Source organism: Lycorma delicatula, chromosome 3, assembly GCF_047948215.1.
Source record: "Lycorma delicatula isolate Av1 chromosome 3, ASM4794821v1, whole genome shotgun sequence".
Lineage (NCBI taxonomy): Eukaryota > Metazoa > Arthropoda > Insecta > Hemiptera > Fulgoridae > Lycorma > Lycorma delicatula.
In genome coordinates, this window is record NC_134457.1 from 16,639,072 (window position 1) to 16,666,347 (window position 27,276).

Here is a 27,276-nt window from a genome sequence, read left to right on the forward strand (position 1 = left end):
TCACTATTACGAATTCTTATGTATATTTAATTCTGGGAGCTACAGAATCATGGAAAAAGCACTGAGCAATGATGTAATTTCATAAAACAATAATGTAATATCAGAGAAACGCTTTCGGTGAGAATTCTGTAGCTAATATAATTATTAATCACCAAACTAGATCATATGAAAAGACAAAGACATTTCAATAAATGATTTTAATACAACTTTCTCCCTTTATAAGCCTAATTTACTTTTGTATTTCACTATATATATGTATATATATTTTTTGAATTATTCATGGGTGGATAATACATTGAAAATCCAATAAAATTTCTCACTAATTAATAAATAAATAAATAAATTATATTTATTCACCTTGGCCATATATATCTAAGTTCAACTAAGCTATATCATGCATAATTTTTGTGAGCTAATACAATACCATGCATAATCTCTGTGAGTTTACACTATTTAAAAAAAGTTAACTAACCTTCACTATTGATAGATTTGACGTCATATGATCCTTTTCGTACAGAAGGAACACTTCCATGAGAACAAATTGTAGGCTCATGAGGATTTTCTTGCATGTATATATAATGTGTTGCTTCACTGAAAATAATTTGATCAATATGATTAAGAGTTCAAAAAAATTAAAATGTTTAAAATATTTTATTTTAAAAATTAAAATAGTACTTTAATTAAAATTAAAGTAACATTTAGTCAACGAATAAAAAATATTAATACAAAAATCTTTCATAAGAAACATTTTCCAGGAAACTTAAAAAAAAAACAGATTCTAGGGATTTCAAAGAAGTAATCATAAAATATTTAAAATTATCATGCAATATACAATTATAATTAATTATATGGTCACTATTACCATAAAAAAACCACAAATACATAAAATATAACTTAATGAATATAAACATTTTTTTAATTAAATTTTGACTAATTTTTTTACAAATTTATATAAGTAAATTTATTTAAATACTTTAATAATTCATTACAAAGCTAAACTACGGTTGTGAGGAAAAGGATTCATCCACTGAACATTATATAACATCAATTAAAAATATCTAATATAATACTAGGTAATTCAAAAAGGACTTCACAACTTTAAAAGCATATAAACATTTATTGAGAAAACTTACAGATTCGGTTAAGATGTCATTGCATAGAAAAACACATCAAGTTTGTCACTCAATATTCACTTTGGTTCGATATGGCTTCTATTTGTAATGTGTCATACAGTCCACCTGAAGTTGATTTCATTTCAGACTGTAGCCGGCAAGTTGGGCATTACCCCTGCAGCTATGACGTAATTCAAACTCTTAACTCAACAAGATCAGCTGGCAAAGGTGGTACATAAACCAGATCTTAAATGAATTCCCACAAGAAAAATGTAACTGATTCAAATCTGGTGAGCAAGGTGGCCATACAATTGGACTTTCATGACCAATCCACTGACCTGGGAATCGAGTATCAAGAAAATCTTGAACTTCTAGGATGTAGTGAGATGGTGCTCCTGCCTTGCTGGTATTAATGGCGTCCATCTTGGTCATCATCGTCTAACTGAGGAATTAGAAAATTTTGAAGCATATCCAATACCATTATGATACCATTTATGGTTGTCTCCTGGAAGAAGAACAGTCCTAAAATCTTTATTTTCTTTGGACACAAAAAACGCTATCACGAATATGCTGCAAAGTTTCATGAGGGTTTTCGCTAGCCCATATGTGGCAGTTACAGGTATTCACCTTGCCGCTGATGTAAAACGTTGATTCATCACTAAAAATTATATTGTTGTCTGCAATTCTATCCATCATTTCCACACAAAACTGCAGTCAAGCAGTTTTGTCATCATCTGCAACGTGTTGAACCATGGTTAGTTTGTATAGCTTCAAATGCAATCATTTACATAAAATTTGCCAAACAGTCGTTTCTGGTATCGCAGTCTCACATGACACACGTCAAGTTGATTTCTTCAGATTACGTAAAAAGCTTTCTCTGAGTTGTTCCACAACAGTTTCAGGGATGTGTGGGCATCCTGGTGATTTTGTATGTTTAACAGAACAACTTGTCTCAATGAAGGTTTGGTGCCAAGAGTAAATTGTATGCCTACTTACTAGAAGGCTCCATTACTATACTCTCTATGAAAATTACATACAAATGCAGTGAGTGACTACAGACCGTGACATCAAAATACAGTGAGCATGTTCTGCACCAGTAAGTGTATCCATTTTTAACAAAACTGGTGGCAGCGCTGGTTGCCTAATTAGACTTTTGACTGTGCGAGTCAAAACTTGATGTGTTTTGCTAAGAAATGAGACCTCAACTGAATTTGTAAGTTATCTAAGTATATTTTTATATGCTTTTAAATCACCCGGCACTTTGCACATTTTTTTGTGTACACAACCTTTTACTCAACTTGTTATCTATATTGATTTGGCCACCAAAAATGATGAGAATCTTATGAAATAATTTTTAATTTGGTTGTTGTGACTATTGGTTTTAATACTTGGAAGTGTATTTATAATTAATAGTTTCATATATTGGGTTATTCATAAGTTAATGATAAATTTCAAATAGTGACCATTTAGAAATTATTTACTCATTTATTCACTCAAAACACATATGGACAATAATAAATAATTTTTTTATAATGATGAGGAAAAGAAAGCTATAACCTTGCTAAGGATTGAACCAAGGAAAAACTGAATAAGAAGGCAGAATTTTACCGTTATGCCAACTAACTAGCTTACCTGTAATATGAGGAAATGTTAAACCTTGTATTAAAATGAAATCAAACATTTAAAATTACTGTTGGGAAACAGCACATACGTAGTTGCCATGGTATCTCTGCTAAATGGTAATAGTTATAAAGATGACATTGACACACAACCCACACATTCAACAATTTGTAATATGCAGAGTACCCCAAAATATGTAGATAAACTTAGGGAGTAAATTGCTCATGTCAAAATAATAAAGAAAGTTCCAGTAACCATCTTCAGGTGATGATCAGTTTTCCAACTGGTAGTCATTTTGTTTTTGCAATAAAAAATTTATATCTCAAGAACAGATTGAAATAGTTTGATAAAATTTGGTATGAATAAGTGTTGAAATCACCATTTTCAGCAAAAAGACTCAAAATTTTGAGACAAGACAAATTTCAAAATGGCATCTATTAATTTTTAAAACAATAATACCTCTTCATTTTTAATTTTGTTTTATTAGAAACATCTTAGGTGTATCATTATGGACAAAGTGATAGCTAATTTGTTTAAATGTGTAAAAACAACAATGGTGGTAATAATATTAATTATTCTGTATTCCAGGATAGTGAATACAATTCCTGTAACTCGAAATTTATTCTAATTCCCGGCCGTATTGTATTACGTTATGTGGAAACGTAATTCCTTTAATTCGAACAAAAATCCTGTAAGTCGAAGAAAAAAATTTGATTAGTTTATTACAAAAAAATAAAATAAAAAACCCAGTTCAACATTGAACCTGCAATACCGATATTATTTTCAGTTCACAAACATGAAATGTGATTTATTTCCTGAAGAATGAATCAACATAAGTAAAGAAGGAAGCGAAATCTTACACATCACGCGTCAGTATTCACCGGAACTCATTTGTCGTAAGAAGACTTGGTCAATGTGTCTTTTTAACCATCTCAGCTCGAACGCAAAACCCATCGGGTTCGTCTAGTGGTGAACGCGTCTTCCCAAATCAGCTGATTTGGAAGTCGAGAGTTGCAGCATTCAAGTCTTAGTAAAGCCAGTTATTTTTACACAGATTTGAATGTTAGATCGTGGATACCGGTGTTCTTTGGTGGTTGGGTTTCAATTAACCATACATCTCAGGAATGGTCAAACTGAGAATGTACAAGACTACACTTCATTTACACTCATACATATTATCCTCAGAAGATGAATGAGGATAATATGTATGAGTGTAAATGAAGTGTAGTCTTGTACATTCTCAGTTTGACCATTCCTGTCTTCTGAAGTATTATCTGAACGATAGTTACCGGAGGCTAAACAAAAAAAAAGCTCGTATGCAAGTTTTCGTACGTCTGTCTTGGTTTGTGTGGTACTGTAAACAAGGGTGTTCATATTCTTTCCTTACAACCGATTTTTACGGGTTTAGTTTGAATTTAGTTTGGATAGTTGTTTTTACACTCTTTTTGTTCTTTTTTAAAATGTCATAAAGAAATTAGAAACATAATCATTAGATTATTAAAAAACGGCTCATAATGGAAGTAGATGAGGGAAAAAAAAAAGAAAAACGTGATCGCAATGAAATTCGCAATATCACCCAACACGCTTTCAACGATAAACAAAATTTTTGAAAGATCGTATCTGTAACTCGGGCGTTATCAAAAGAGTAAAGTAAGTCAGTATCCCGATGTTGACAAAAGCGTTTTAGAGTGGTTTAAAAACAGTCACGGTAAGTGGACCAATTTTACTTGAAAAAGCTGAGTACTTTGAAGACAATTGTACGAATTTCAAAGCTAATGTGGGTTGGCCTAATAAGTTTAGAGATAGGCATGGAATAATCTTTAAAGATGTTTGTGGTGAAAGTGCTAGTAAATGAAGTTTGTAATACGTGGGTAAACAGTGAACATTTTTAACGTTGACGAAACTGGGCAGTTTTAAAAATCTTTACCTGATAAAACTTTAACTTTTCAAGGTGATAAAGATCGTGTCACAGTTATTTTAGGTGCGAACATGTCGGGAACAGAAAAGTTGAAACCTCTCTTAACTGGTAAATCGAAAAAACCACATTGTTTCGCTAACGTTAAATCTTGGCCTATTCAGTACGAAGTCAATGGAAAAGCGTTGGTTACTAGTGAAATTAAGAGTTGCAGTATCTGCAAATATAATCTGCAATAAGATATATCTGCAGGTATAACAGATATTGCAGTTATTTGCAGTAGCAGTCAATAGCATTAATAACTTTGAATGAGTAAATAGTAAACAAATTTATTCACTAAACAAAACATATATATTTAGATAACACCTTACATTCCAACTTCACTGAACGCCATAGCTCGACAGTGCAATGTGATATATTCTCCATTCTTAGATCTCCAGCTGATTTTACCATTCCAGTCTGCACCTTTTTCAAGCTGACTAATGACTTGGTCCATATTACCTAATTGATGAAATAATGGGAGATTCCGATTCAGCATTTCTTCTTGTTTATAACCAAGCAATTGACATAATGCTTTATTGACAAACTGTAAAAAATTACATTTTTACAATTAAAAAAAATTTTTTTTTTCTCTTTTTTCCTTCCGATTATTCTCTTTAATTTATTATACTCTTCATTGTTTTTTAAACTTTCTAGCTGATTACTATCCTTACTTTGTAAGTATGTTGTATGTTTAAAGAGTGAAGGAGAATAACTTTTTTAAAGAGAATAAAGTACTCTTTGGTCTATGCCACAAGGACTAGTCCTTACATTAAAATAAAGGAAATGTTAGTATTTTATACAATAGATATGTCATTACATAAATGACAACTTCCTCCTAATAGCTGAATTAAAGATAATACACTAATATAATTTTATTACTGTGTTATTTTTAAATATGTTATTAAATTTTATTTAATCAATATTTATTCCAATAACTAAGTTTTTAAGAATGATCTTTTACAAGTTCATATAAAAATTTTTATAAAAAGGCCTAAAATTTTAATTAAAAAAAATGAGAAGAATGAAAATAAAGAAGTTAGTTTCTATTCTTTCTCTGCACCTAATTTTACTGGTGGTCCATGGCAATGATGCCAATTTATTTTATCACATTATTTATTTATTTTTATCTTTTCACTACTAAATTTAATTTTGATTTTGTTTAATTTAATGTCTCAAAACTTACAAAAAAAAAAAAAACTTTATGAGGATCATTTTAATACTTTAATGTATTTTAATTAAGATAATTTAAAATGCACGCACACTTTTTAACTACAGGAATAATATGAACACTTCTCCAAACAGAAATTTTATAAAAACAAACAAATCTGTCATTACTCATTTCAAGAATTTAATTTCTCATTACATTATTCATAATAACAAAGAATGTTCTTTATCCGTAACTCATCCAAACAACAAGGAAAAGCAAACACAATGTTGTTAGTGCCTCCAAAAGTATATTAAAGATAGTATGAAATGTTTTCAATATGGTGACTAACAAAGAGATAAATACCTCCCAAACTTAAATAGATATTACACATATTTAAATAAATTTAATTAAAAATATTAAAATTATGGAGTTATATATATATATATATATACACCATCTCTCTCACACAGAAATATAATCTCTGTGGCTGCCAGCATGCAATTAGTTAAACTGTTTATTTTTTTAAATTGGCAATATTTTTCTAAAATTTACAATCTATACTTTCACATATATATTTTTACATTACAATCTATAAAAGTTACTTTAACAATTTTACAGATATATTTGCAAATTCTAGATAATTTGTTATGCAAGGCTCAATGACTTCACTGTACCCTGACTTTGATCAGAAATAAGCCTCAAGATAACCTATAAAAGTTTTTATAATCTTGTTTGCCTGAAATATTAACATCTTACACAAGTACATGGATGGTAGCCTCTCAGATTAAAGATCTAATTTACAAAACTTCTCAATTTCTTAAGTCACAGATAAATGAGTAATACAGAATCTATTATTGGAAGGCATAGGTTCATTGCAGCATGATGTCAAGACTATACCAGACATGGTTGTTAAACGTTTTGATCCCTAACCCTTTTGTGTAACCTTTAATGTTATAACATAAAATAAAATGAGTAAAATATTAAGAACTTAAAATAAATAAGAAATTTTAATACAATTACCCAGTAATAACAATTAACGCAATCAGAATTAATTTTCATTAGTCCAACTACGTCTACTATTAAAATATTTATAAATAAAAATAAATATGAATTACCTTTGAATCTAGGATCACTAATTTTATAGAAGAAATTTTCATGCCATAAACTGCCTGTTTTGATCACCTCTTTATGTTCATCTAATTTTGGCGTGTCTTGTTCAGCACTAAAATCACCTCCAAATCTATCATCAATGAAATTATTGTAAGGTGCATTCTTTTTCTTTGAATTAAGATTTGCATTTTTAAAACCATCTTTTTCTTCTTTTTTCTGTAAAGTCTGCTCTAAAATATAAGATACACTCAATTTATTAAGAGCATCAAAGGAAAAAAAATTAATAAACATCATCTTTCAACAGACGGCATGATTTATTATTACTCAATATCTATTAAAGAATCAAAGCATGACCATACTTGATTTTCACCAAAGAATTAAAGAATTCAAATTATAAAAATAATATATGTACCGATCACTTTCATACTAGTATTTCTATATATATTTAGTAAGTACATTTTTACTTTCCTGGATCTAGCTTCATTGTTGCTATAAAGGGATAGTAACCAGTAGAAGGAATATTCCAGTACAATGGAATGATAAAAAATTTTGAATTTGGTTTTTTTGCAAACGTCACTGTTTCATGACTCCCTGAGTTCAAAAAAAAACAAAATAAAACTATAGAAATTTCCAGAAGAAATATATATGAATGTGTATTAATTTGTATTTTGAACTTCTCTGAACAAATATTATTTGAGAATGGCTTTTATGTAATTTCTGCCATTTTGAATTTGTGACTTTTTTTATAGTAGTCTTAGAAAACTGAGCTTTAGTACAATGAAAGTACTTTTTAATTTATTTAAAGTTTCAGTTTTTAAGTAAACTGGAATTACATATGGGAGGATATTCAACATTATTTCTAAACAATTTTCACCTCGTATTTCAGAAACCTATTAACTAAAATAGTTGAAATTTGGTACAAATATTGCAGTATACATAAAACCCACTTTTAGCCTGATTTTTGACCACATGGGGCCAAGAGGCATCACATAACTATATATATATTTTTTTGTTTTATTTTCCCTACAAGATCAGGACATCAAAATAAACAAAAACGTTTATATGGACAAATCCTCTGTTTTGCTTCATTCTCCATACCTGCCATTTAAAAAGATTTTTCCCCTTGGTAGCAGCTATATGGAGTGTTCTGGAAAGGTGTCAGCCAAATTTAGGGTACTGATTCAGGGCATCAAAAATGCTCTTACTTGCTTCTTTTTCAATCTGTCCACCATTTAGTGTTTTTTTCAAAAAAATTTATATCTAAAAACAGACTGAGATATAAACAAGTATCAAAAGAGCTGATTCAGCTGTCTGTCTTGGTTCCATCTGGGGCATCTTGTGGTAGGTAACAGGGTAACCACTTCTCTATTGGAACTTAATGGGTTAGTGACTAGAAAATGTACCTGTAAAATTATTGGAATCAAATCAGCTAAACGTTTTCCAATTGGGTTGCAAAAAATTATAAACTAGTGGCTGCTGGATAATGTCAGTCAGGCCTCTATTCCTAATCAAACCATTAAGGGCAACTGGGATGTATTTAATTTCAAAATGCATTTGATTTAAAGTGATTGATATTACAATCTAATAGGTAAAATTGTAGAATTAAAACCACCTCTTTAACCTCACAATGCTGTTCCAATCCAGTATGGATGTATTATTTTTCACATTCATCATGGTAATGCTTGCACTGTGGAAAAATCGGGAAGCAACAAACCTTCCTGTATCTTGAAACCTTATTAATAATTGCATTTGATTTAGCTTGGGCTGCTAAATATCCAGACTATGGAGTACAATGACTATCCTTATTATTAATAAATTTCTCTCTTATTAATGATTTAAAATTATCTTATGGCTATGTGCAACCAATAAGAGTAGTCTGCTTACTAAATAAAAATATAAATATAAAAAAAATTAAAAAATGATTAAAAGTAATCTGATATATTAAAACAAAGAACTATAAAAATAATGTACTCACACATATACATATATATATATTTTTTTTTCTAAAATTGATCCTTTCAGAAATCATATTTCTCTGCACTATACAAATTATAGTAATCCGATCAATACAAGTACAGAATTAATAAAATAAAATAGGATGACACCTACCTTATTCCATAATCCAAGCAAGAGCGCTTTCGCGAGTACCTCACAAAATATATAGAGCTACTATGAAATATATATAAATCAACAAAACAAAAAATATATAAGACAGCAACTACGAAATATATACAGAGCAACTGGTGATGCGAGATACTCACGTAATATATATATATATATATATATTATAATGCAGTACTGTCTTTGTATTGTAGTCTGATAGTCGTTTCTTGGTATGCAATAACATTTTTATAATGGCTTTTGGTAGGTTTAAATACACACACAGAATAATGAAGAAAGGATATCTGCCACAACAAATAAAACCTTTTAGTGAATGGATTGCAATGAAAATCTCAGTGTCAGTAAACAACATTTCCACGAGTTTTAGCTTGTTACTTGAAAAAGTACGATTTTTAAAGCTTGAAATACTTAAGCTGCTTTAATGGTGTCACCATAATTTTATTTGTGAAATGAAGAAATACAAAATGAATGATGCTTCAACATGATCCACGACATCCGTAACAATTAGATGATTGTCAACCAGATGTAAAAGTTGTCTATTTGCCTCCTAAAATAATTTCCATGCTATAGTTTATTGTAAAGGTGTGGTAATGTCATTAAAAAAGCATTACCTGGACTGCTCATTCAAGAAAGCAATCAAACAAGAAATGAAAAAAAATTTTATCAACATTTAAAGAATTCGGAAACAACATTTATGATATCACAGAAAAAAAACCTGCTGCTGTGTCTAAAATAAAATTATTGAATGTGAACAACAATGTGTACCTATATTTTACTGTGAAATATCCTTATATTTTTTTCAAAAATGAAATTGCAAAAGCCATTGTTGAGGACAATGAAGTAGTAATAAACTACATTTTAGATCCAGAAAGCCAAATAAATCTATAACTGGATACTAAATAACCATAAGCTATTTGAATCATTCACAATAACTAAGAAATTAGTAGTTAAAAGAATAAGGCTCAAGAAGAAGGACCACATAATGATGAAAATGTGGAACGAGAATCAGTTTTATGGAAAAGTCAATAGCTTGTTTCTAAACTCCAGACAAATTTAAATAACAGATTTGCTAGAGTTACACTAGTCATTTATTATGCCCTTATATGATGCAAAATATAAGAATGACTTATTAAAAGTTATAAAACAATAAAAAATAACCCACAAAACTTTGATTAAACAGTTTATTGTCTGGTAGAATATCAAAGAAACAAATAAATCATGGAGGAGCTCTAGTGCCAACAACATCCAAGAAATGAGCTGAGTAAACATAAAATATGAAAAATCTAAAATAAGACATTTTAAATAAATTATATATATTTAAGCCAAAATGTTCAGGATTTTTCTTTTTTTAAAGAATAAATTAAATTTTTAGAATCTAATTGCACTTTAATTTGATGTTTCAAACATTACCAGTCCTCTATAAATTTTTTATTTAGAACCTTTTGACATACAAAAGCAATAAGCTGGTAATTCATTTTTTCAATCCACAGTTACATGGAGGTGATCAGGAAGCAGGTTATCACTTTTTTACAATTTTGCACCAGTACACTATCACACAAAGTCCAAAATTTCTTTGATAACTAATTCCAGATTGAAAGATTAAATCTTTATTTTTACATTACTTTCTAATTTCATTAAGCTAAACAACTGAATTACTTGCACAGCTGAAGATGTGATACTGAACACATTAAACTAAGTTTGGAAAGAAATATATTGCAGGTGGAATAACATTTAAATTAACATTCTAATTTAACAGTTACGATGATCATATTTAACCAAAATGACATCATAACTGATACTCTAATTATTTTGAAAATAAAAATCTATATGTTTTCAAACTTTACTTTTTGTAAATTATTTCATTTATGATTGTACAGATTGCAAACAATTTAAATAATAATATAAATTTCAAAATTAAATTAATAAATAAGAGCAAGGTTAACTTTATTACTCAGTCTACTTGCCTGTTTTTCCTGTGTTCTTAATGGAGTCTAATATTTTCTTTTACACTAATATCTATGTGGTTTTTGTTAAACATACATATTTAAATGTGTACAAGCCAAATCAAGGCTAATCCGTTAAAAACAGAACTATTTCTGTTTATCTGAATTTGTTTATTAAACAAAGGGAAGTTAAAAGATAGATGACAACCTACCAGATAGGAAGGGGTTATGAAAAAACAAAAAATAATTTTAAAATCACTTAGGAAATTTATAATCAGTAATGAACTATTATTAATTAATATTTACCTGCAGATGAATTGAATAATTCTGTAAAACTGAATGTGGTCTTTTCAGCTGATTTAAATGTTTTTTTTAATTCATCAGCAACTTCATAATATGTTTCATTTGAAACACTTGGTTTGTTCACACATTCTTGTTTCTTTACCTCTTCTTTCTGCTTGTTTTTTGATTTTTTACTTTTTTTTGCTTCACATCTTCATTTTCATCAATTGATGAAGGTTTAACAATAAATTTCTCATGTTCAGGAACTGAGGGATCATAACGAACGCCTGTTGCTGAAGTAACATGTTTACTGCTGACAAAAAAAAATAAATAAATTTTTGATTTATTATTTTAATATTTAGTTTAAAAACTATACCACAATCAAAAAAGGATTAACTACTTTATAGTTCAATAAATCCAAAACTACACTTCTGAAAAACAATCTCAACAGATATAAGGATTGATGAAAAAGTCAGCGTAGATTACTGAATTGGATTATAACGGAGTAGAAATCGTGGACTGATGTCAGCCACTAGACACTTTGAATGATGGCTACTTAGAAAACAGGTTCCATGGATAAGCTTACAGGCCAAGTCACCAACTCACACATCCTACTAAGACAGTAGATTTACAGTGCTGTCTATTGACTTCAGAGCCTAGCAAGGTGGCTGACCAAAATATATATATCAACTAATGGAGTAGACCAAGAGGACAATCAAATAACAGAGTTCTACAAGTTCCTTGAGAAATCACAGTAGTCTTGTCTAGGGCTTATCTTTGAGTCAGAAATATAATTTACTTACATCAAAAATTAATTTAAACGTCAGGAAAACATTTTTGAAAGTATATGTTTGAAGTGTGGCTTTATATGGAAGTGAAACTTGGGCAATTTGAGTACCTGAGAAGAAAAAATTAGAACTTTTGAAATGTGGTGCTATAGGAGAATGTTAAAAATCAAATGGGTGGATAAGTGAAAAATGAAGAGATGTTGCAACAAATTGTTGAAGACAGAAGCATTTGGAAAAATATAGTTAAAAAAAGAGACAGACTTATATGCTGCATATTAAGACATCCTGGAATAGTCGCTTTGATGTTAGAGGACAGTTAGATGGGAAAAATTGTGTAGGCAGGCAATATCTGGAATATGTAAAACAAATTGTTATCGATATAAGATGTAGGGAATATACCAGAATGAAACAACTGGCACTAGGTAGGGAATCTTGTGCCAGTATCAAACCAATCAAATGACTGAAGACAAAAAAAAATGAAAATAAGATTTTAGGATAACTTACAAAAAAAAAACCAGATAAAAGAAAGGTAAAAATAGGAATAATTACAAACAAGGTATGGGTTATTACATGTACTGTGTGCTATTACAAGCAACATACCAAGAGGATTTCATTGGTCAGAACACAGGAAGTTGAAGCCAATAAGAATACTGAAGATTTAAAGGCCATTTTCTACATTGAAGATGAAGATAATTAAAATGAAGAGTAAAGATGTAGTCTAATACCTAAAATCAATAAAAATGCAATATGAAAAGAGGAGAAGAATACAACATTAAGAGAAATAAGAAAAAGAAAAGTAGTTGGAAGTAATAAGAGTTAGATAAAAAAAAAAGATAAACCTAAAATGGTTTTTCAAATTTTAATACCAAGTGTAAATGAATAATTGTGAACTCTCTTTTTAAAAATCATAAATTATACACAAGAATGGGGGCAATACAAAGGAGAAGAAATTGCAGATTTGATAGGCAGAAATACGGTGTACGGTGAGACATACAGATTTATCAAGCAATCTAAACAAGTTATATTCCACAATTACAAAAATTTTTCTTAGTGGTCTCGAGCAAAAAAGATGAGTGAGATTACATTGAGAGATCAATTGGTAAGGTTTCTCATTATCATACAAGTACAGATAAATTCTTGAAAGATATCCACACCAGTTAAAGCTGTTGCTGGTAGTTAGTATTATTATTATTATTATTATTATTATTATTATTATTATTATTATATATATTATTATTTTTTTATCATACAGTGATGTTTTATATCATTTCAAAGTTCATTTAAAATTTTTTCATATTTCATCAGCCTAGTTAGTTTTTTTATACCATTTCATATTTCATTCTTACTTTTTTAGTGCATGTTATTTTTGGTATTACTGTTTTATTTTGGTTTGGTTTTTTTTTGCGTTATTTATTTTATGAGAAATTATAAATTTATCAGTGAAATGACATCAAAAGAATTCAAAATTGGTTTTATAGAAATATACTGGATCATCGATACCTATGGAGAACCACTAATCCTGATTGTAAAATAGAAATTTAAAAATTAACTCATACAAAGAATTGATTGTAGCAATTGATATTTTCCTGATGCTCAAAAAAGTTTTTTTTAGTGAAAACTTCAGATTCTGTCTACAACCAATTGAAAGAATTTAAAAAAAAAGAAGATATAAAAAGAAGTGGTTACCTTAGATGTATATGTATCTAAGCTGTGGTACTTCAATATGCTAATGTTTACAACCGATGGTGCTACATCTTGTCCTAGTCTCGAGACAGAAAAAGGGTACTGTTAAGAAGAAATGTCATAGTACCAACTTTTTATTTATAACATTTTTCTTGTTTTAAAGAGAACTTTAATATGATATACCACTCAAAGATGATACTGTTTAAAATATTAGAGTTACAACACCTGGGTCACCCAACAAAAAGGGATTGAAATTCTATTTCTTTCAATCCTATTTTTTGCTTGAGAGCACTAACAAAGATTTTTTTAACTGTAGCAGATAAATTGTTTAGATCGCTTGACAAACTGTTAAGATTTACATGAACCTGGAGTTAATAATGCTGACAATTCAGAAATGTCAGCTGAATTAGATTCAGCCGGTTTCCCAATTTATTGTCTGTCTGAGCATGTCTTAAATATGTAAAAATAAATTGGCCAGATATACTGCTTATAAAGATTTATCTGGATGATTTATCTTTATCAATAAATTGATGCAATTTATTAACATTCTGAATTTATCACGTGTACCTAAAATGAAACTGTGAAAAAACATGAACATAGAAGTAAAAAGTATTTAAAAATGGAGAGTTAGTTATTTTGAATTTGTAGATTTCAGTTCAACTTTTATTTTGTAGTAAGTTATTAGAAAATGTTAAAATATATTCAGTATTGTTGAAAAAGTTGAAAATTGATGGAAGATCTGTACGACACTTACGAACAACATGGAAAGCAAACGTAAGGACATCATGATGAGAGCCAGTCATCAGCGGAAGGAGAAGAAAAATGGCAAAGTGTAAGAGATGTTGGAGAGGCCTGATGAATTTCCTGGGCTAGCTGAAGCTACAATGAATTTGTTTTTTTGAAAAAAAAAACAGATAAAAATAACATACTTACAGTTTTTGTTTTTTCTGTTGACCAGAGAATTCTGTGCCAACAATGCTTTGTAATATTTTTAATTGTTTTTTAACTTCGTCATTTATTGTTTCCTCTTTCTCATCAAAATCTTCCAACCTCTCAATATCTTGTTTTTCATTATCATTTTTTTCTTCATCACTCTCATAAAATTTTTCATCCGTATAAAACCTTGAATCATTACCAAATCTAGACTGCAATTCAAAAAGCTAAAAAAAATAAAATAAAAAAAAAATAAAAACTCAAAATCGATCAATAAAAATGAAAACATTATAATAAACAAGAAAAATGAGAATGTACGAAGCACTGATTAATATTATATGTTTCTATACCAATAAACTACTTTCTTTTTGTATATTTATAAATTCTTAAAATCACTGCCAAATAAACCAAACTTTTTACAATAAAATAAAAAAATAAAAATTACATAAATACAGAGGATTAGCTATACAGATTGAGTATGGAAACCCCTCGTCAACTTTAAAACCTTTCTGTATTAAAATAGAATATTATACAGAAGAATTGAGAGGAGAGTGGAAGAAGTGTTAGGAGAAGACCAATTTGGTTTCAGGAAAAGTATAGGGACAAGGGAAGCAATCTTAGGCCTCAGATTAATAGTAGAAGGAAGATTAAAGAAAAACAAACCAACATACTTGGCGTTTATAGACCTAGAAAAGACTTTCGATAACGTAGACTGGAATAAAATGTTCAGCATTTTAAAAAAATTAGGGTTCAAATACAGAGATAGAAGAACAATTGCTAACATGTACAGGAACCAAACAGCAACAATAACAATTGAAGAACATAAGAAAGAAGCCCTAATAAGAAAGGGAGTCCGACAAGGATGTTCCCTATCTCCGTTACTTTTTAATCTTTACATGGAACTAGCAGTTAATGATGTTAAAGAACAATTTAGATTCGGAGTAACAGTACAAGGTGAAAAGAAAAAGATGCTACGATTTGCTGATGATATAGTAATTCTAGCCGAGAGTAAAAAGGATTTAGAAGAAACAATGAACGGCATAGATGAAGTCCTACGCAAGAACTATCTCATGAAAATAAACAAGAAGAAAAAAAAAGGTAATGAAATGTAGTAGAAATAACAAAGATGGACCGCTGAATGTGAAAATAGGAGGAGAAAAGATTATGGAGGTAGAAGAATTTTGTTATTTGGGAAGTAAAATTACTAAAGATGGACGAAGCAGGAGCGATATAAAATGCCGAATAGCACAAGCTAAACGAGCCTTCAGTAAGAAATATAATTTGTTTACATCAAAAATGAATTTAAATGTCAGGAAAAGATTTTTGAAAGTGTATGTTTGGAGTGTCGCTTTATATGGAAGTGAAACTTGGACAATCGGAATATCTGAGAAGAAAAGATTAGAAGCTTTTGAAATGCGGTGCTATAGGAGAATGTTAAAAATCAGATGGGTGGATAAAGTGACAAATGAAGAGGTATTGCGGCAAATAGATGAAGAAAGAAGCATTTGAAAAAATATAGCTAAAAGAAGAGACAGACTTATAGGCCACATACTAAGGCATCCTGGAATAGTCGCTTTAATATTGGATGGACAGGTAGAAGGGAAAAATTGTGTAGGCAGGCCACGTTTGGAGTATGTAAAACAAATTGTTGGGGATGTAGGATGTAGAGGGTATACTGAAATGAAACGACTAGCACTAGATAGGGAATCTTGGAGAGCTGCATCAAACCAGTCAAATGACTGAAGACAAAAAAAAAATATATATATATATTACAAAATAAACAGAAAACAGGAAAAATCTGTCTGAAATCAGCACAGTTTCAAAATTAAGTATATTTTTTTCTTATAAATATTTTTTTAACTGAATTTTTAACGTTACTTGATTTCACAAGATGATTTTTTTCCCATGAGTTTTAGTTGGGTATGACTATTATTGCTACTAACTGTAGGACTGTCTGAAATGCACAAAAAATATTTTGGAAAAGAAAATGAATTCAAAATAAAACAAATTATTAGAAATCTTGAATCTTAGGATCTAAGGTTCGAGTCCACGTAAAGACCGTTGCTTTTATATGAATTTGAATGCTAGACGTGGTTGGATTTCAATAAATCACATGTCTCACGAGTGGTTGACCTGAGTATTCAAGACTACATATTTTCCGGTACATTTACACTTACAATGCATTATATATGCAGCTGTCAATGCCTAACAAGTCGGCACAGTAATTGCATTTGCTTGTAACACACACACAAACAAACACACACACAAACAAACACACACACTCACACACAGACAGACAGATCCTGCAGAAGCTGGAAAACCGGTCGTAGGAATATAAATATTAGAAATCTTAGAAAATTTGGAAGGTTCGATTACGTGATTGATCGACATAGGTAGGTTAATATCACAAAACCAACTTACATTATCTGTTTTAGAAAATTGAAACGGGAATAAATAGTTTGCATCAAAAAATTTATGTATAGTTATTTACCCGTTGGACATAACACAAAAAGTGAGGTGTGCTGTGTAATTTTCTTTATCTAACAGGCTCATTGATGTCCGGTATAAGGTCTAAAACCAGTAGTATAATATTAAAATTTTATTTTCAACGTCTGAATTTAACACTCTTGTGGATAAATCCATTCCTTTTGTGTACCCAGTTAAAAATAAAATATGCATTTAATAATTTAAAATTAATGTAAAATTTGATTTTAAGTAAAACTTTATCATTATGTATGAGAGGGTTTTTTAAAAATCAATTAAAAGTAATTTTCATTTCTAATATTTTGTCTAAATTAACTGTTGGTCAATGAATATATAAAAAGACAATAAAGTCTCGTGAAGAAGAAGGGGGAAATATTAGATTGTCGGTAATGCCTTGATAAATAGTGTGGATGGGAAAATGGGAAAAGTTTCTTCGTATTCTCCCGATAGACGCCTTTAGAATCGCAAAAATCTGATATTAATCAAGTCTGGATACAATTGCGTTCTTTTGAAAGATAACTGAATTTTTTTGAGGCGCTAAGTGTTTTTTATGATTATGTTACAAAAAATAAAGAATGTGATTCAAGCCCTTATATATATTTGCTATATTTATGGATATAATGTGGTATCAATACGTGTGGCACAAAGCTGATTCAAACGTTTTACATCTGGTAATTTTTATGTCACTGATGCACATTTTTCTGGTCGGCCAATATAGAAAAAGTCGAGAAATCATCGGGGAAAAATTGAGTAATACCGGCACGTTAGCGTCCTAATATTTTTAACGAACTAAAATCTACCGCAAAACCGTTTTAAGGTTGTGTTAAAAAAAAACTTAACGCTCGGATGCTGCATGATTTAACAATGAAAATTTTAATGGATCGAATTATCATCTGCGAATCGATGCTAAAACGGACCAAGATTGTATCATTTTTAAAAGTATCATTACAGGGGATGAATCTTGTACGGAAAAGATCGCGTTCGAAGCGAGTTGAAGCTCCGTAAATGGTGGCAAGGCCAGGATTGACGCCAAAAAAGTGAAGTTGCTTGTGTGCCTCTCTCTCCCTCTCTGTGTGTGTGTGTGTGTGTGTGATCGGAGAGGAATTGTTCATTAAAAGCTGCTGCCATACATTCAAACGGATTGAATCTAACCTGTACTGCCAACTATTGGGAAGATTACACCAAGAAATCGAAATAAAGAGATCAGAATCGATCAATAGGAAAGGCTTCTATCACAGCATTACCAGACCGACCCCACACATATTTTGTGGCTAATCAAAAATTGATGGAGCTTGGCCGGAAAGTTTTGATTTATCAACCGTATATTTATGACCTTAAAACGGTAAGAATACCATTTTGTTTGGTCTTTACAAAACTCTCTTAACAGTATAAAGTCGGGTTCAAAAGAGGCCTATGAAAATTCACGTATCACAACTTTTAGTCTAGAAAACACTAAAATTTTACGGTGAAGAGATTATAATTTTACCATAAAAATGGCCTAAGGTGGTCGATAAAATTGAATTATACTTGGTTCAATACATTTTGTTTGAAGTATAAAAGAATCTTGTTTTATTTTTGCATCAAGGTACGAAGAAAAAATTTTCCCAACTCAATATGTGGATCTCAAACCTGGACTCTCATCGAGAGGATTATGAATGAATTAAAAGTATCACGAAAAGCGACGGAAGAGTATCAAAAGTGATAAGAAGAAGTAGATTTAGAAATCTGTAATCAGGGAAGAGACAGAAGTGAAGAATAAAGAATAAAGTGAGAAAAGGGTAAGACGTAGCGGGTAAAGTGATGGAAGAGAGAGCAAACACGTTCCGCTATGGCATCTTACTATGAAAACAGAATAGAATACCTTTCTCTTTCCATAAGGGGAATTACGTCGGGAGGACAGGCTTTATAAGCCTAGCCTTCCGCGGTCGGCCCATGAAATGGGTTCGATAACGCTGGTTTAACAACGGATTGGAATGCAATTAAATCCGTCTTAAATTCACTAAAATAATAATAGACAAAACTTGAAAAATTAGATCCGAGATTAAAAAAATAACCTTTTAAAAAACAAGCCCGATTAGAATGATCCAGCAGCAAGGGACTCTGTCCAGGTTCTGCGATAAAGTAGGGAGTAATAGACTCCTGCCAACTTTGCATTCCATCCATTCCAATCTTTCCATAGCTTTTTTTTTATACCTTTTTCTTTTGTCTTCTTACCTAGAAAAAAAAAGATGCGAAGGCAAGATGATATTGTGAAAGTCGCTAATCGAAAATGGTAAACACATAATAGAATGAACTGGGTGGAGACGGGAAAGGCCTACGTTCAGTAAATGGGCCTGATTTCTTTAGGACAAGCTATTATTGGAACATAAGGAGTATTAAATGTATAAAAAATTTAAATGTATAATAAATTTTAACATCTTTACTTTTTAACCTTTACAGATCACGAAGCCAGTAAAGTGGCTCTGTGCGGTGACAGTTTTAAAACGCTGTTACAAAATCATTTTATATGGGATCTAAGTCGGTTATATTTTTTTATATTCACAAAGAAATCAGTTTTATTATACAATTTGAACTATAGTTATACGAATTAAAATGTTTTATTTGGACAAGAAAGAATATGACCATTTTTTTCTCAGAAATGTGCTTGTGTGTGTGTGTGTGACTGGTGTATTATAATTGCTATGAGGGTTACGGATTTATTTATTATTTACAAAACTAGCTTATTATATTAGCAACAAAACGATGTATTGAAACACATAATAAGTTATGTTATACGGCACACACAAAAAAAAAAAGGAATTTGTGGTCATAAATGTGTCACTTTTATTTGAGGCCTAATAAATCTTTTCTGACTAAAGATATCGGCATCAATGAAACACATACCGATTCGTAATGAATAACAGTATACAGTAAAAATAGTTTTTTGTCAATCCGAATAGCCTTTTAAGTGGAGGGGATTTTTATAAAACGTAGTTTTTACTGAATCTCTTTCTTTATACTAACATATGTTACTTTATTGTGTGAGTGAGTACGAGTGAACTGCAGTAAGTAACTTATATCGCAAACCGGCGTTCCGTTGGTAATATATTATTTCATTATTTTTTTCAAAATTACATCGGTTTTTTTTTTATTCAGTGCGATTTTTTTCACATATAGGGCGTTTTTTTTAAATTTGTGATTTTTTTTTATTTGCCGTAATTTTTTTTTTTATCGAGACAATGAATGACGAACAGATTAGGTTTGCTCTTGACGAAGAACTTTCAGATTATGACGAAAATGACAGTGACGACCTTGAGGGCTTGGACGACATCAAAAATACTGAAATTAGGAGTAACGATTTTTCGGAACCGCATCTCCTGAATTTTAGTAGCGACGATGATGATCCAGGTCATTCGATTAGTGATACTGACACGGAACAGAAAATAAATGTAGCCGGTTCAGTTCTACATCCACATGCTGAAGGAAACGGTAATATATTTCATGAAATCCATTATCGTTCTCCAGTGCAGTTGGATGTTGAAATGCAACCAGCTGTTGAATTTCCTCTCCAAGATGAGGAACTTGACACGGCGGAGTTACAAGAAAATCCAACTGACCGGGCCCAAAATGACGAAACAGTTACAGATGACGAAGGTTACGAGTTGGAAGGTCGTCTGCCGGTTCTTGGAAATCCCTGGTTAGTTTGTACTGATAGGTGTAAATATGACACACTAAACAGTTTGCCTTTTATGGGTCCGGAACCAGGTGCATTTGTAAAGAATCCCGACCTTTTGGCTAAATCCGCTCCTCATAAGAGAGGTCGGCCTAAGAAGCGTCGTAGGAATTTACACAATGTGCCTGAATATATTCCTGATCCCCGTATTCATGGGCAGACGCCGTTTGCCGTATCTATGTTGTTTTTTGGGGCTATCCTTGAAAAAGTAACATCACAAACTAATTTGTATTTTCAAAGCCGTAGACCTGATAGGCCATTACCTAAGGACAGAATTCAAGGTGACGTTAGTCTTGCCCAGATGAAACGTTTCTTTGCAATCATCCTGGAAATGGGTCATACTGTAAGACACACTTTACAAGAATACCGGTCGACTGACGAGGTTTCCCATTTCGCTTGGTTTGGGAATACATTACCGAGAACTGTCTTTCTTCATATTTTGAAGTATTTACACTTCACTAACCAGGATCCACCAATAGAATCAGAAATGCAAACTGGTAACTATGACCGTCTCTGGAGAGTACGCGAAATATTTTAAATTGCTCGTCAGAAATCTCGTGAACTCTGTAATCCACGACAACAAATTGTAGTTGATGAGGTTTTATGCGCCTACAAGGGTAGAGTCTTGTTTCGGCAGTATATACCTAGTAAACGAAAGCGCTTTGGGATAAAGGTTTACAGACTTTTCGATAATTCTGGGTACACATTCGATATGAATGTATATCTCGGGAGACAACGAGAGGAACAAAATGTAAACGAAAAAATTACTGAACGTACAGTTATCAATCTAATTGCAGGTTATGAAAATTGTGGATATCATTTGTATATGGAAAATTTTTTTTCATCCCTGCAATTATATCGACGACTGAAAGATGTGGGAATTCTAGCTTGTGGAACAGCTCGATCCAATCGTGCTGGAATGCCAGCTGAATTCACACGAAACAGACGTAAACAATTAGGTTTGACCAGACACCGGTTAGCCTGTCGTACGACACTGGATGGAATATCTTGTATTCTATTCAATGACAAGCGAATGGTAACACTTCTGTCTTCTATTCATGGGCCTGCTGAAGAGGGTAAATACAGTGTAACAATTCACGGTACAGAAAATGTCGTGAGACCTGTAATGATTGTAGATTACAATAATTATATGGGGGCTGTTGATCAATCTTATCTTCTGTCTTCAAGCTATTACTTACATAGGCGCATGACAAAATGGACGAAAAAACTTTTTTTCCACATTTTTGATATGCTCTTTTTCCACATTTTTGATATGCTCCTTGTCAATGCTTATACGGCTTACAATCAATAATAAATAATACGGCAATAAGATGGAGAAGAACCAATCCTTCTGATGGTTTCGAAATGAGGTTTTGAAAGGGCTTGTTTCATCATCTCCTACGAGATTTTCTGCACGAGGATCTTATGTAAGAAATCGTGAATTTTTACGTCTTGAAAGTTGTGAAGCAAGACATTTTCCTAAACGTGAGGGAACAAACAGTTTTAGACAATGCGTTGTGTGCTCGGCAAACGGCATTCGCGTAAGATCAGTCTGGAGGTGTGTGGCTTGTGAGGTACCACTCTGTATAGATGGATGCTTTCTCGTGTATCACACACGCCAAAATATCACCAACTAGGGGTAAGAGCTTTTTATTTATAAATTTATTACTTCATTTTATTTGTTTAGGTTATTTATTATTTTTCATCTATTTCATTCTTTTGTTTTTTTGGGGAATCTCCCATATTGCGATTTATATGTTTGTGTAAAAACTAGTGCGCGCTCGTAATTTCTTATTTTATATATTATATATATATAATATATATTACGATTTTATATACATAGTAACATAAAAAATAACTGTTGTTTGTACCGAATAGCTTGTAATTACTGGGGTAATTATTATGCGTTTCATGAACTCTATTGCCCCCCCCCCCCGTGGCGTGTAACAGCAATACTCTGTTGTAAAAAAAGTTTTTTTACGTAATAAATGCTCTAAGGAAGTCTTATAATTTTTAAAATAAATTTTACATTATATGTAACGCTAAGAAAAAATAAATAACTATAAAAATTTCTCGAAACTGATATGCTAATTAATCTGTAATTTATGACACGGGTTTTTCATCATATTTTGCCCAACTTTCAACCGATTTGCTTGAAAGTATTTTTTTTTTAATCAGCAAACTATGTTTCATAAACACAAATAAAAAAAAAAAAAAAATTCGCTAATAAAAAACGCGGTAGAAATGCGCAAAAAAAATTCTGCAATTAAATTATTGTAATTTTTGTACGGTTTCAATTTTTTTGTTGTTACAGGCATAAAAAATATCCAATCGTAAGGTTTTTTTTTTGTCAGAATCTGTTAAATCTCGTTAATATACTGTAATTTTTTGAAAATTTTTTCACAAGAGGGTAGCATAAGACTATGAAGAGAGGCAATCAGATACCAACTATTTTTGCGGAGCGCTAAGAAGCGCGGAGCATTGTGATGGGAAAAGGTTAAAAAGAAAAATTAAATTTACAAGACAAATTAAATGTACAATTTTAAAATATTTTTTTTAAATTTTGTAAAGTTTATAAATAAAAATTTCATCGAAGTTTGTTAAGATCAATTAGCTTACTAATATTTAAATTAATATATTTTTTAAGTATAATAGCAAAACGTACGAGACTGAAATAATTTTTATAATTTATTAGATTAATAAAAAAATAAAATAACAAAGAACCAAATAACATCGAGATTAAAAAACACAAAATAATATACATCCACTAAAAGCTTCATCTAAACTACATTTTTATCTAATAAAATTCTAACAAAAGAGCAATTTTGGAAGAAGAATGATATAAAATTGATATTTCTGTTTTTTTAATCGTTGAAGTAAAACAGATAAAGGACATAAGAAGAAGAAAATATACAACTGACAAAAATTATGTTTGTGGATCCTAATAAAATCAATTTAAACAAAATTATGAGACCAAATTATTTTTTAACAGCGAGAGAATAAACTAGTTGTGAAATAAAGAAGTTAGATTTTTAGTTAATAAAAGAATGTAGTAGTGAATTATTTAATTTCACATTTTACAATAAGAAATTTTTATTTTTCATGAATCGCATTGTATATTTTATAATTAACATTTGATGATAATAACATTGTATACTCTGTTAATAATAAAATTATAAAACCTGAATTGATCTTATTCCATTACTCAGTTTTATTTTGTTAAACAACGTACGTAATCTAATTTTATTGCTAAAATTTGTTTTCAAAAGAGAGGAAAAATTGAAAAATACCACTTTTTAGGACTAATTTTGAAAGAAAATAAATTTTTCATCAAAAACTTTTAAACCGATCTCATGCTATTCTTCATTCTATTTTCTTAGATACTAATCTTTTGATCTTCATTTTATATATTCAGTTATCTGTTGTAAAAAAACAAATTTTTGTCTTTCTGCAGAGTTTTTACTTTCTAAGTTTCCCTTATTACCAAATCATTAAACTTGATGCCTTAATATATGGTTCAAAAACCATGTTCGTTTCCTAATCGAAATTTTTCTATTGCCGTAAACTTTTTCTATTCGTCATAAGAGATATTCAATTTGAATTTTATTAACCGACCTACATTTTTATACCCTCTTATAACACCCCATTTTAAAGGGCTACGTTCTATTCCTTTGTACTTTTCTTAATATTTATACTGTATTTCTTAATGTATCCATATCAAAAAGTGCTACAATCCACACAAATATTTTCAAGACTATCTTTTAATTCTTAGATTTATATTTCACGCTAATATATTTAATTTCATATACGAAAACTCTATTAGCACTATCCAAAATTCTTTTAACATTTAAATAATATTTAAACAAATTTAAAACCCTCTCGCAAGTTACCCGTTGTATTTAAAATGTAAAAATCTTAATTTTTTGTAGTCCTTACTCTTTAGTAAGGACTAAAGAAAAAAAATAGCCAAAATTTTCACCCTCTTCCAAGATCTATGGCAGTATCTTTATGTATTTTAAATGATTTAAAAAGTTATTTTTTTAAAAATTATTATCAAAATTTAGGGATTACTTTCTAATTAATTTTACCCGAATCCTTCCCTCTTGATTGTTGGCTGTCCAAAATTGAAAAACATTTTTTTCGCAATTTCAAATTTTTAATGTTCAAAATGTATTTTGTTAAAGAATAGTCACAAAAATAATTTAATACTCTACCCTGATCTGGAAGTTCCCAAATTTTATAAAAAAAAAATTAAGAAATATTTTTAAATTTCAATTTCTATTTACTTAAAATCAATTTTAGGGAATATTTTAATTATTAAACAAATTATCAAAATTTATCATTAAAAAACCCGAAAGATTTTTTAAAAATGAATCGGATAAATTTCCCAGCCGTGCCAAACAAATTATGAAATTCACTACCGGCTTTTCTATATTTGCATTACTTCGTCCTTTTGTAATTTTATTGCCTAAATGACAAAATAAAGTTCCTATATTTCTAGTATATCAATGTTCTTTACCGTAATTTCTTATTACCAAATTTCTGTGCCGATTATAAATTCATACCGTTCAGTATTTCTTTTAACTCATCTTCAGTTTCTGTTAAATAAACTATATCATCAGTGAATATTAATTTATTTTTCTCCTTACATAACTACATCGCACTAAACGTTTTTCTTCAAAAGCAGCGGTATTGCTTCTTATTCTGTATAAAAATTGAAAACCAGTTGCTAGGACAGAACCCATCCTTGTTTCTCTTTCTTTTTTTTTTGAATCACAGTTAGTCTTTCTTCATAATCTGTAGTATAATTATTTCTTGTTTTTTTGACGTCAAAAGAGGTTTAAAATCGGCACCAGAACAGAAATTTGTGGCGTAACAAAAAGGTCTATATCGTTCTGCCTTAATGGCACTCTAACTATTAATCTCAGAGACGTAAATGCTGTGTCATTTTATAACTTACATGGTCAGCTCGCCGATACGATTTCGAGTTTGCGTCACTGGGGAGCGTATTGGCCAAAACCGGTGCTCTCACTCATTTCCATTCAGTGTAGGTCACGACTTAAACGTGATAGCGCGGTGATTAGATTTTGTCGGGATAGATCGATTTAAGTAATAATAAGTGTATTTTGGACAATATGTATAAAATTTAAAGTAAACATGTAAAAAAATAAAAAAATTAAATACGTCAGCCTCAGCTCGCGCAAAAGCCAGCCGGAAATATAAATTATGCATTTCGTTGGAAAGAGGAGGTTATGGGCCACGCACAGGTACCCCAATGTTTGATGCCGAGCGAGCGAGACTGTTTCGGGAGCGTCGCAAAGCTGGCACGCGTGCTCAGTGAACGACGCCGACGGCGCGAGCACCTCTATCGCTACTTATTATGCCTTACACTGTGTGTGTGTCTCTTACTTCTCAATCGCAGACCAACGATAAACAAAATTGTCGTCAAATATTAGTCGAAATGAATATCATGTACCGTTTAGTGTCTGTTTTATCTTAAAATGAAATTTAGTACGCAGTTAATATCTCGTTTTTATTTCAATCCGATACACTAAAAGTGCCTTGCTGACGTATATACCGACCAATTTATCTGTAGAGTTGCCCAAATGAAGGAACTAAAATTTTCCATCGGAAACTTTCAGTTTTTTCGAAAAAAAAAATACGATGTTGACTCTCCCATTTAAGTCTACAGATAAGTTGGTCGGTCTGTAGCGCGGAGGAATTTCATCCATGGAACGTTTCACATTAAACCAACGGCCGTGCGGCCTGACACAGCCCCACCCAATTTTTTTTTTAAATTATTTTTTTTTCCAATATTTAAAAAAAATTATTCCTTATAAATTAAATAATGATTTTTCCAGACCTATAAATGTTATGTAGATGATTTTAATTTTCTTAAACAAGCCTTTTAAAATTAATCTAAAGGAATTGAACGGTCTCCTTTGTACCCAAAACCGGATTGGTCTTTCTGGAACCAAATTTTTATTTTTCTAATTCACCTTCTACCTAACATTTTAACTTATTTTTATCGTATCGTTTCTAAATATCCTATTAACTATTTTTTTATTATTCGATTACCATTAAACCTAGCGTACGTCTCTTAAATTACAGTTAAGATTTCCATATTATGTGTATATATATTATGGATTAATAACAGAGGTATGGAAATAATGAATGATTTATTGATAATTTAAATGTATACTATAAAGAATCACGAACAAGTTTCTTTGGTTATATTTTTAACATGAATTATAAAATTATTTCCATAACCTATTATTTAAAACCGTTAAATTATTAACTGAATTATTACTTCTAATTACTATGTTTATTCGTAATTATAAATCCGTCAAAGTTGTCACTGATTTGTGTTAGATAATAGGTATG

The 27,276-nt window shown here is 30.5% G+C and overlaps 2 protein-coding genes across 11 annotated transcripts in view; both read right to left on the minus strand.

Moving 5' to 3' along the window:
* LOC142320810 (high affinity cAMP-specific and IBMX-insensitive 3',5'-cyclic phosphodiesterase 8-like) overlaps window positions 1-7,091 on the minus strand; it is a 52,317-nt gene extending 45,226 nt beyond the window's left edge. Inside the window, exons 1-3 of the mRNA XM_075358789.1 lie at window positions 6,952-7,091; window positions 5,019-5,233; window positions 473-591 (exon numbers count right to left, since the gene is read on the minus strand). Coding sequence (XP_075214904.1) covers window positions 473-591; window positions 5,019-5,233; window positions 6,952-6,993 — 376 coding nt within the window. The 5' untranslated portion in view covers window positions 6,994-7,091. The remainder of the gene's footprint in view (window positions 1-472; window positions 592-5,018; window positions 5,234-6,951) is intronic.
* Window positions 7,092-11,440: 4,349 nt separating this feature from the next.
* The window catches only part of LOC142321406 (uncharacterized), a 115,415-nt gene continuing 99,579 nt past the window's right edge, over window positions 11,441-27,276 (minus strand). For 5 of the 10 annotated variants that reach the window (XR_012755623.1, XR_012755622.1, XR_012755621.1 and 2 more), the window contains one exon: window positions 14,697-14,923. Coding sequence is in view for 6 of the 10 variants with exons in the window: in XM_075359474.1 (XP_075215589.1) it covers window positions 14,916-14,923 (8 nt within the window). In the remaining 4 variants the exon portion in view is untranslated. Of the gene's footprint in view, window positions 11,606-12,680; window positions 12,806-14,696; window positions 14,924-27,276 lie in introns of those variants that run through there. The other 5 variants (XM_075359469.1, XM_075359468.1, XM_075359470.1 and 2 more) reach the window with 3 other exon arrangements.